At 42.8% G+C, this 11,486-nt stretch overlaps 2 protein-coding genes across 2 annotated transcripts in view; one reads left to right on the top strand and one right to left on the bottom strand.

Annotated features, from left to right (window-relative positions):
* Positions 1-5,633, bottom strand: part of DHX29 (DExH-box helicase 29) — a 53,775-nt gene extending 48,142 nt beyond the window's left edge. The window contains exons 1-3 of the mRNA XM_032769014.2: positions 5,344-5,633; positions 2,617-2,690; positions 834-947 (exon numbers count right to left, since the gene is read on the bottom strand). Coding sequence (XP_032624905.1) covers positions 834-947; positions 2,617-2,690; positions 5,344-5,542 — 387 coding nt within the window. The 5' untranslated portion in view covers positions 5,543-5,633. The remainder of the gene's footprint in view (positions 1-833; positions 948-2,616; positions 2,691-5,343) is intronic.
* Positions 5,634-5,761: 128 nt separating this feature from the next.
* The window catches only part of MTREX (Mtr4 exosome RNA helicase), an 82,188-nt gene continuing 76,463 nt past the window's right edge, over positions 5,762-11,486 (top strand). Inside the window, exons 1-5 of the mRNA XM_032769027.2 lie at positions 5,762-6,070; positions 6,734-6,871; positions 8,381-8,447; positions 10,392-10,454; positions 10,957-11,069. Coding sequence (XP_032624918.2) covers positions 5,766-6,070; positions 6,734-6,871; positions 8,381-8,447; positions 10,392-10,454; positions 10,957-11,069 — 686 coding nt within the window. The 5' untranslated portion in view covers positions 5,762-5,765. The remainder of the gene's footprint in view (positions 6,071-6,733; positions 6,872-8,380; positions 8,448-10,391; positions 10,455-10,956; positions 11,070-11,486) is intronic.

Consider the following 11,486-nt stretch of genomic DNA (forward strand, 5'->3'; position numbering starts at 1 on the left):
GAAAACAACAAAGACCCCGAGTATACAAATTCCCGCCCCTGACTTTAAACAATCCAGTTCTCTGATTGGTCCTCTGGTCAGGTGTTCGGTTACCCTTTTCAGGTAAAAGAAACTTAACCCTTACCTTACCTATCCATTTATGACACTCCTCATAGGGAGTTGAACTGCAGCAACAAAGGCACTAGAGCCATATACACCCTCAGGAAATACTGCAGCTATTTAAGTTTGGAAGGTTCTTTGTCACCGTAAGAACTAGAACTTCTTAAAATAAAATCTTAAATTCTGGAAAAGTAAGTGGTTTACAGTCATACTTGCCAAGAAGAGCTTCCCACTCACCACTGGAGTTTTCAAGCCCTCTCATGTTCCACTCAAATGATCACTTATTTCACCTCACATCCAAGCATCTTCAACTACTGACATACATTGGAGAGGACATCCTATTGGCCAATTACATTTGATATCTGAGATTTTAAAGCGTTTTTAACAAAATTATGTTGCATTGTAAAATGAGAAAACTTGGCTTACACCAAATACTAAAGTAAAAGTGACAGAAAAGTAACTTATTTACAATCACTGAATAAATGCTGATCTAGAGCAGAGTTTCTCAAACGGGTCGCTGCTTGTGTAGGGAAAGCCCCTGGTGGGCTGGGCCCGTGTGTTTACTTGCCCCGTCCGCAGGTCTGGCCGATCGCAGCCAGTGGCAGCCATGACTGGCCGGACCTGTGGATGGGGCAGGTAAACACACCAGGAACTTTCCCTACATAGGTGGCGACTCTTGTTTGAGAAACCCTGATCTAGGAGGGTGGGGGGGAAAAAAGGGATTTATACTCCACCTGTAATTTTTTGGCAGTAAGTCTTCTAGAAATCATTCCCTTGTCATCACTTTGCTTTTTGTGCTCATTGATTACTCCAATAATCCTTTTTTCCAAATTACTGTTAATCACTACCTGTGGAGACAGATCCTAGTTATCATAAACTAAATAAAATTTTACAAATATAAACTAAGAGACACTACAACATCAGAGACAGACAAGAAAAAAAAAAAGAGATAGGAAGGCAGAAGACTCCTTACCCGCAAAACCCTTTATTTTTCCAATTCTCGCCTACTTTAGGAAACCTCTTATGTATATTATTGGGCAAGATACTAGCAGAAGATTTAAAAAAAAAAAAAAAAAAGAAAAGAGAATATTCAAAGCTGTGATGCTCTCTTACCTAAATTGTGGAGAAAGCTTTCTCTGTTAAAGAGAGGGCCTATTTTGCTTTTAGGGAAATGCAATTTGTTCATGTGAGTGGGAGCCAAATAAATCTTTTTGACCAAGTGAGAAAAAAAACAACCCAAAGACAAAGGACTAGGACTTAAAAAAAACAACAACAAAAACTGTCAGCTATCTGAACATACAGTAGCCCTTAGAGAGGTTTAAACTAGAGAAACATACAGATCTGCTTGAGCACCACTGAAACTTTAAGTGAGACCTGGGCCATCTTAAATTTAAAGTTTTGGTTTAAACTAAAACCAAAACACACATATTCAGCTCCAAAACAGTGGGCAGTCAGCAACTGAATATTGCAGATAACTACTTTGTGACTGGCTCTGTGAAATAAGCAGATGGACTTGGTTCAGTTCCCGCTTTGCACCCTTGCTAGTGGTCTCTGCAGACTCAAAGAATTGAAAGGATGTAGAAAAAAAAGCTATACTCTTACTCCAAAAAAACAGAGGCAGTTTCAGCTAACAAGAACATGGCTTTCATAAAGAAATAATGCCCTGTATCAACCAGATTGCTCAAGTCATATTATATTAATTTTATATCGAGACAAGTTGTAACATGATCTTTGACATATGACAATACTAATTTGAAAAAAAACCACAGTCAAAACAAGTGATTTGATCAGGCCACAATATTTGGCTATTTTCAACATCCTTTGAATACCTGTCATATACAGACTATCGACCAAATCCTGCTTGCCCTTAATCCCCATGTCAATCTTATTGAAACTGCTTATGTAAAAGGATTAGATCTTATATAGGTAACAAAATCCTGTCATGGACACAAAGTTTATGTCAATAAGAGACTAAAATCCCATAAAAAACCCACCACCAAAAGAAACTGGTTTTGCACAGCTCTTTGGCATGCAATATATTTTTACAATATACCAAAGTTAATTTCAGAGATCAAATATTTTAAAGTTCACAGAATTATATTTCAAATTAGATAAAGTTTCCTCATGATGAAAATACTAATATGTCTTGACTGTTTTCTTGAAGCTGCTCCACTCCTCACATAAAACTCAACAGAAAGAATGCCTGCAGATTTCTAGAGTCCAGTACACTTTCATGAGCTACAGACTAAATAACAAGAAAGATTTTTTTTTTCCTGTTAGAATTAAGTACTAGGAAGAAAGGGGGAGGGCTAGCTCAGTGGTTTGAGCATTGACCTGCTAAACCTATTGTTGTGAGTTCAATCCTTGAGGGGGCCATTTAGAGATCTGTGGCAAAAATCTGTCTGGGGATTGGTCTCCCTTTGAGCAGGCGGTTAGACTAGATGACCTCCTGAGGTCCCTTCCAACCCTGGTATTAAAAATCAAATGAAGCTGTTTTTTCTTGAAAGACATACTCACTTTAAGGATAGATTTATCCAGATTTGCAGCAGCACTAGAATCAGGTGCGGAACCAAAACTGTAGGTTTTTGGACCTGCAAATTCCAAAGAAATATTATTTAAACGAGCAAAGCAGATAGGAATATAATTTAAATGATCTAAAGCAGGGGCTTACCCACAGTGTAATAGAAGGTATATAACATTTTTTGATAAGTAGATGGACATATCCAACCCTTAACTACCTACTTTATTTCAGGAATTGCTTGTGAATTAATACATTTTTCAGGTAGAGGATTTATTGCAACTGAAATTTTAAAGCATCTTGTGGCATATGGCTTGATTGGGATTCCGTAGTATTTGGTAGACACATTAAATCTGGCAAAATTTTCTAGTAGTATAATCTTCTGGATTATACTTTCTGTTCGCCTCCCTATTCCAGAGTTTACTTTACATATAGACATGGCCCTATCAAATTAATGGAAAAACTTGTTACGGACCATGAAATCTCATCTCCTACCATGAATCCGGTGCTTTTGTGTGCTTTTTAATACAGGGATTTCACAGGGGAGACCAGTGCTTCTCAAATTGGGGGTCCTGACCAAAAAGGGAATTGCAGAGGGGTTCACAAAGCTATTTTAGGGGAGTCGCAGTACTGCCACCCTTACTTCTGCACTGCCTTTAGAGGTGGGCAGCTGGAAAGTGGTAGCTGTTGGCCCAGCGCCCAGCTCTGAAGGCAGTGTTCTGCCAGCAGCACCACAGAGAAGTGGCAATACCATACTAAGCCACTCCTGCTTATGCGTTGCTGCCTTCAGACCTGGTCAGCCAGACAGTGGCAAGCAGCAGTGCAGAAGTAAGGGTTGCAATACCATGCGATTCATACTTCTGTGGTGCTGCTGGTGGCAGCTCTGCCTTCAGAGCTGGGTTCCTGGCCAGCAGCTGCTGCTCTCCAGGTGCCCAGTTCTAAAGGCAATGGTGCTGCTAGCAACAGCAGCACAGAAGTAAGGGTAGTAATACCGCAACCCAGACACCCCCACCCTCAACTCCTCCTTTTTGGACCAGGACCCCTATAATTACAACAAAGTGAACTTTTAGATTTAAATAGCTGAAATCATAAAATTTACAATCTTTAAAATCCTATGACCGTGAAATTAACCAAAACGGACTGTGAATTTTGTAGGGCCCTACATACAGACTACACAAACTGAGACATCTTACTCAGATCTGCTCCCTGTACCTATTCCATTACAAATGCAAAAACCAGCAGTCTACCAAACTACCAGGATCATCACTTCAATGCTCTGCTTTCTAAATCTATTGCGCAGAGAGTTTATGTTTAAGATATGCATGCTTGTTAACCACAGCCATCTATGGAATTAGCCCTAGCTCCACTGGAGTCTGCTTCTGTAATGTTCCACGTTGACCAGTAAAGAGAGGCTCATGTGCGTAGGTTACAAAACTTTCACAAGTAGTGGAACTTGACTGGAACTCACTTCATGAAGGGTTAAGAATGACCTCAGAGCTAACTATATACAGAACTAAATGTCCAATTGGTCGGTTTAGTGTTCAATCATATTCTTCATATGTATAAAGACATATGATAGTCCTATTTATAGAAATCTCTTAAAAAAATTAACTTTCTAGTGGCTAAGAAAAACACAAGATATTTACATTTTTAATTGGAAGGTGCTCCAATACTATAGCAATAGAAGCCCTGTAACTATCCAGCTCAATACATCAGGGTAGTTAAACATTGGACTAAATTGCCTAGGGAGATTGTAGAATCTCCATCTCTGGAGATATTTAAGAAAAAGTTAGATAAATGTCTATCAGGGATGGTCTAGACAGTATTTGGTCCTGCCATGAGGGCAGGGGACTGAACTCAATGACCTCTCAAGGTCCCTTCCAGTCCTAGAGTCTTTGAATCTATGAATCTGCAGATTTTACTGAATAAAATAGGTTTTTATTGCTTTTTATTCCTATGAGCTCTGAAAAGCCAGCACAGTTGGTGGTAAGTGAGCTGGATACTATTCCTTCTTACGTTTTATGAGAAATGTTTACTTCAGTACCAAATTCTACCCACAAAGACACTTGTGTAATGCTGCAGAAGACAAACGGGCTGCAGCAGTATCACTGAGGGTGGTGCTGACTGCAGAACGCCCATTACTGGTAATCACAGTGTTGGCAATTCATATGGTATGGGAGGCTCTTGCTCTTCCTAAAACTCCAGCTCCTTTGATTAAAACTCAGTCTCAAGTTTCCTTTGAACAACAGCGTTGAGTCCTCCTGGCTGTGGGTGGAAATCTAAACCATAAAGGCAACCCCCATCTTCAAAGTGTCCTGATTTTTCAGTCAATTACCTGCTTCGTGTGGGTCCAGCTCATGATTTTGGAACCCTTGGGGCTGCCTGTGTTGAAAGGCAGGCTTCCAGGCCAGCTACCAGTCAGTGCCCAGGGAGTTCCCACCAGCAACCCTGACTAAACCTGTCCTACCGCGTGTCCCGACTGCACCTCTGTGCCCTTGGCCGGAGGGTGACCGCGCCCATCTCCGCGGCTGAAGGGGGGTTTAGCGTTGGGGAAAGTGCGGGGCAGGCAGCGCCTGAGGGGCCAGACCAGTCCCCGGCCACTGCAGCTGGGGATCCGCGCCGGAGCCTCCCGCTAAGCGCAGCGGCCTGTGGGGCAGGGAACGGCGCGCCGAGGGGCAGAAGAACGGGGAGATAAATGGGACGAGAGGGACACCTACCGGCGCTACCTTGCTTGACGCGGGGCTCCTTGGATGCCAGGGCCGGCCTCACAGCAGGTCTCCTGCCCGCAGCCTCCCCAGCGGCTCCGGACTCGGCAGCCGCTTTAGCCCTGGCAGCAGCAGCGGCGGCTGCGGACACAGCGGCATGAACGGCCCCGGCCCCAGCCCCAGCACCGCCTCCCTTGTGCTTCTTGTTCTTGCCGCCCATAGCACCCGCAGCAGAGGCGCCGCCTCCGAGTCCGCCCGGCAACGCAGCCGGCGGGCCCCGCAGCCACAGCGCCGGACTTTGTACATCCGGGTACCACAGAGCCTCACACCTCGCTAGGAGCAATATTCTGATTGGCCAGCGCCGCGCGCTTGCTGAAACTCTATGGTCACTTCCGGCCAAAGGTCACATTCGGATGCTGGTGGCACCGCGCTGTATTGTGGGAATGCTTGCCCCTGGGAGCGCGCTGTATTGTGGGAGAACATCTCTTCTATCTCCACCCGTGGACTGGGCGCCTACGGGGTTTCCGCCCCGGTGCAGCCCGGCTCGTGCCGCGCGCCTTCCCCTTCCGGCGCAGCGGAGAGTCGGAGGAGGAGCAGATCTGTGGAGCGCGCGGGGCGCGGTGGGACGGGCTGCAGCGATGGCGGACGCCTTCGGAGACGATCTGTTCAGCGTGTTCGAGGGCGATTCCGCCGCTTCTGGGGCCAAGAAGGGCAAAGCGGCTGCGGCCGAGGCTGCCAGCAAGGCCGGGTGAGAGGCTGGTCGGCGCAGGCGAGGCTTTGGCCTCGGTATAACCCTTCTCCTCTCCCCATCCAACGCCGGCTCGCGCTCGTGGGGACCGGGGTTGCGCTCGTCACCACGGCCGGGCGGGGGCTGTAGCGAGTCCGACTATAGGGATGCAGCGCTGCTGTCCCCCCCACCCCCCACGGGGGTACTGGCAGTGTTGGCCACAGGCCTTGTTTATATCCGTTTGGGGCAGAGGCGGCCCCTTGCGCTGTGGGGTTAGTGGGGATTTACATACCCACGGTCTCTCCCCAAGACAGCTTGTGATCTCCTTCAAGAGCGTGAGGCTGAGGTGGGTTTGGCATTTTCCAGAAGCCATTTGGGAGACTTTTTTATGCTTTGTAAACAGCATTTTCTACTGTAGTCCTCTGTAGATAGTAGAACCATTTCTCCCCTTTAGAGGTATCCCTCTACCTCGGTATAACATTGTCCTTGGAAGCCTAAAAATCCTATCGTGTTATAGGTGAAACCGTATTATATTGAACTTTCTTAGATCCACTGGAGTGCACAACCCCCCCCCCCCCCCCAGCACTGCTTTATTGCCTTATATCCAAATTTGTGTTATGTCTGGTGGCGTTATATTGAGGTAGTGATGTATTTTAATGGCAAATCTGTTTGTTTGCATTACAGGAAACGCTCAGATGGCAAATCTTCAGCAGGTGCTACGAATATCCCAGGGAAAACCAAAAGAGAGTCAGAACTTGATAGCACAGATTGTGCTATTTTTGGAAAGAAATCCAAGCTGGAGGATGTTTCAGAAGATATTAAGTAAGACTTAGTTTGTTATCTGGTATAGGCAGAGTGTTTACTGTTATAGTGGTCTGCATTATATCACAAGTTCAGGATTATTTAACTGAATGAGAAAGCATGGGGATGTTATTAAAGAGATGTGTAGTCATACAGGGAAGAGTAGTTACAACATTGGAGATTTTAAAATAAAAAGATGTAAAGGTGGTGACTACAACAAACAAAAAGGGCTGGTGTGGTGTGAATGGCTACTAATAAGTGTTGCCATTGGAATTGGTCAGTGGGTTATTGGTTGAAGCCACCTTAAAGGTGATGAACTTGTGGCTTGTGTTTTATAGAAAGGAATGGGAAAATGAGAGATGCACAAGGAGGCAGCTGCTGGTCAGCTCACTGAAACAAACCATTGTCTTTGAATGATGGACAGTGGAAAATGGCATACAGAGGAAAGAGCTGTGGGAGTATATAGAGACAAGATAGTGAATGGAGTATGGTCATGAAAAGTGTTGAAGACCTGTGATCTAGTTGTGGCTCTAGAAGTGGCTAGAGGTCTTTTAAGACTGAAGCTTCTTTGTGCTTGCTAGGGGTAAAATTAGTCAAAGCATTCTGGAAAGATTAGAATTTCTAAGTGTGATGGATTCTTGCTCACAGTGATCAAACCACTATGCATAGTGCTGGCCTCAGAAACTTAGAGAGAGGTTTCTGATCTCTGCAGCCTGCTGCTTCAGTGGAAGAACCACCTAGCCACTTGTGCTATGGTCTATGTACATTTTAATTTTTTTCCAGTGGACTAAGTCAGTGGAGGGTTTTGCATGCATTTTTGGGAATTTTTTAACTTTTATTCTTCACAAAAATTAATTCAATGCTGCTGTATCACAGGGAGATAATGAGTCCTGCATTTTACAGATGGGAAACTAAGGAAGAAAGCCGGTGATTTGACCAAGGGCAAAAAGTCCATGTTGGAGCTGGGAGAATATAGGAGTTCTCTGTTCTTAGTCTTGTGCCTTTTCTGTTAGGCTACATGACCTGTCACATTGTTGAGATGTTCCCTCCTTGTTGTCATAAGTGGGACTGGTTCCATAGCAGAGGAGCTTGCCAGCTTCAGTTCAGGCTGCTGCCTGAGAGGCAGTCTAATTTCTGAGGTACAGGCACTTTCAGAAATCAAGAGGGGGGAGTCTTGTGAGGGAGATCTGAAAACAATAGTATACTCACCATGCCTATACTTTGATCAGTTTTGAAGACAGTTGGAATTAAGAGGCTTTCAGCATATGCTGACTGCTGTGAAGGTGGTGTTGATAGAATAAGGCAATTTTTAAGATTTATATAATTCATTTTAAAAATTGTCTTGCAAATCCAAAAATGGTGGTTAAAGTATATTAGTTAGCAATTTTAATACCCTGTAATAGTTTTGGTACTAATTCCCTCTATCATAATGTAATCTTTTTAAATGTTTAATTTAATGATGTAGGAATGAGATGTAGAAATACTATCTCAGTATAGTTTGATAGTATTAGTTAACATTTCTTTATTTAGTCTGGCAGAGCTGATGCCGAAAGTAAAGGTGCAAGCTGTTGAGACTGTTGAAGGTTGTACACATGAGGTGAGCACTGTAAGAGCGTTTATTTTATGGTGTGCAGAATTTTGTTTTATATGAATGTCTTGTCTTTTACCTTTTTGAGTTACAACTTTCCAATATCAGAGGGGTAGCCGTGTTAGTCTGGATCTGTAAAAGCAGCACAAAATTCTGCACTACTACACAATTCGGAATTTGTGCAGAATAATGTTCCCCATAGAATTTATTTTTTCACACACAATTTGTGATTTCCACTAAAATGCTTCCTTTTTCCAGTTTTGCATGTTTTCAGATGGAAAATATTAGTTATGTAATCACCCCTAATGTCTTTGCATGCACATCAGCATGCCTGCTGTGTTAGCAGCGAGACTTGATGTAAAAACCTTATAGTGTACTATTAAGTTAAGTTGGTCATCACATGTTTATGAAGCAGTTGATAAAATGTCAGGACAAAGTACTTCTCAAAGCAACCAGCTGGGTCCGGATGAAGTTACCAAAGTGTGGAGGGATATTCATTCTTTTGCACAATGTGAACAGCCTTCGTACAAGGGCCACTGGCCCTGCTCAGCTGGCTGCATGCTGGGATAGATTTAACACTGGGCCGGCAGCAAGCTGAGCAGAGGTGACGGCTGGGACTCCGACTGGCAGGGGCCGGCGGATGGAACTCCAATCTGGGCTTCTGTCTACTGGTCCCTGTAAATGTAAAATGTATATTGGCACTCAGAACCTTAGATTACAGTAAATAAATGAAGACAGCACACCACTTCTCAAAGGTTGCCGACCCCTGCTCTAGCCCTATAACTCAGCTTACACGCAGGCTGGAACCGTAGGCCCTCTTGATAGGTGCAGCAGTCTTACTCACACTGTGCATCCTGAGCACCACTCTGTGCACATCTGATTCTAGTGGCGCCACCCTTCCTCTTTTAGTCTCTGTCAGCCTGAACCCTCCCAGCTATCGCTGCCCCCTGCCTCCCCAACACTCCTGCCCGTGCCTGGCACAGGGGCACACCTACTACTTCCAGAGACAAAAAGCTGTTGGCTGGCAAACCAGGCACACAACTCAACCCACACAAATGTGCATGTATGCACTTGCCCCGACATATAAACGCTTCCCCATGCTAACTACCTCCTATCCTGCAATTAAACTACTGCTAACTCACCAATCCTCCTCTCGCTACAGTGGTGTGACCCAAAAACTTACAATACACATAGAAGCTTGAACTTGGACAAGACATGACAGACGCTAGTGGCCTCTTAGGTCTGGTCATTGCAGTACTTTAGTATAATGACTTTGTTTAAATGAAATATTTAATTTCATTGAGAAAGAAGATAACTATCAACAAAGATACATCCAATTCTGTATTAATATGCATAGTAAGGAATCTATCAAAAAATGTTTCCTGACTCTTTTTTTTTTGGTCTGTATTGTTACAGACATACTTGCTGACAGGCATTTTGAAATACATTGCCAAAGTAATTGAAACCGTTGTGATTATATTGTGTTATATGACTCATATGCATAATTTTGAAGAATTTTAAAATGTGTGCAGAATTTTTAATTTTTGATGCAGAATTTCCCTAGGAGTAGTAAAACAGTAGCTTAGTCATATTGCAGTGTTCCTTATCCTGAATTGCTAACAATCTAAGAGAAGACAAAACAGTAGATAATACACAAGGAAAAGGAGAGAATGGAATTTATTAGTGATAGCTTGAAAAGATGGATTTGAAGAAAAAAGAGAGCATTTGACAAAACGTAAGAAGCAGTGTTATGAAAGTTGAAAAGTCAAAAGTAAATTCCTTGTATTTTGTTTGTCTCCTGAGTCCTGACGCACTCTGTTTAGCTTGATAGTACTGATTAGATAGTAGTTTGAACCAGAGTGGCTGCATTATCATTAAGAATCACCATAAACACAAAGCATTCTAAAACTTGATGGTTTTTTTCCTGTTTTTGTTTAAAATATGTATTGTCAGGTTGCACTTCCTGCAAATGAAGACTTCATAGCCCTCAAGCCAAGAACCGGAAAAGCTGCAAAGGTGTGTTATAGATTTAAAAGAAAAAAAAAACACAGATGTATAACCTGTAGGCCATAATTAGATAGATGGGGATCAATGGGCCCTATCAGCAACAGTGAAGTAAAGGGAAACCTTTAAAAAACAGTCTCTGCACTGAATGAGTAGATGAATGTTTGTCTTTAATGTGATTTTGGTTAGAGCTAGATGGAGAGATTGCTCTGGTTTGGTTTTCACTGCCCATTTGGCAGCATCATTCATTGGCTCCAGTTGTATAAACTGTGGGTTTGTTCTTATTTTATTTTTGTAATAGACTCCATACAAAATCTAAACATATAAAGGCCTAGATCAGTTACGGATCTGGCTTAGACTCTCAAAGTGAGTTAATTCAAAATCTGAATAAAAAAAACTATTATAAAATACTATTTTCAAGTGGAATGAGATGGTAACTAGTCACAAAATTTCGAGGCTGAAAATTTAAGCTATAAAGTATGTTTCTTTTAAATACATTTTTTTTTGTTTTTAGGAATATCCATTCATTCTCGATGCTTTTCAAAGAGAAGCCATTCTTTGTGTAGATAACAATCAGTCTGTTTTAGTGTCAGCTCATACATCAGCTGGCAAAACTGTGTGTGCAGAGTAAGTAATTTTGTGATAGATTTTTTTAAGAGTGAATAGTGTGGTGTTTCCCCTGTTCATTCTGCTGAACTATATGTCAGACTCAAGAGGAAAACTTTTAAAGGTTCTGTAGCATCAAGTAGTCTGTTGCCAGTGGTACAGTGTGACTTAATGACTTACAAATATTTTGACCACTTCAGGTGTGTTAAAATTTAAAAAATGTGTTGGGAGATGAGTGCGAAAGAGAGAGCATCTGTGTGTGTGTATGTGTGTGACAGAGAGCGTGTGTGAGAGAGAGACACACAAACTATGAACTGGCTGCTGGGGAAATCTCAGAAACTGTGCACTGTCTCTTTAAGAAAGGCACTTAGGCCACGTCTACACTACGGGATAATATCGAATTAGCTAAAATCGGTTTTATAAAACTGATATTATAAA

Source organism: Chelonoidis abingdonii, chromosome 6 (genome assembly GCF_003597395.2).
Source record: "Chelonoidis abingdonii isolate Lonesome George chromosome 6, CheloAbing_2.0, whole genome shotgun sequence".
Lineage (NCBI taxonomy): Eukaryota > Metazoa > Chordata > Testudines > Testudinidae > Chelonoidis > Chelonoidis abingdonii.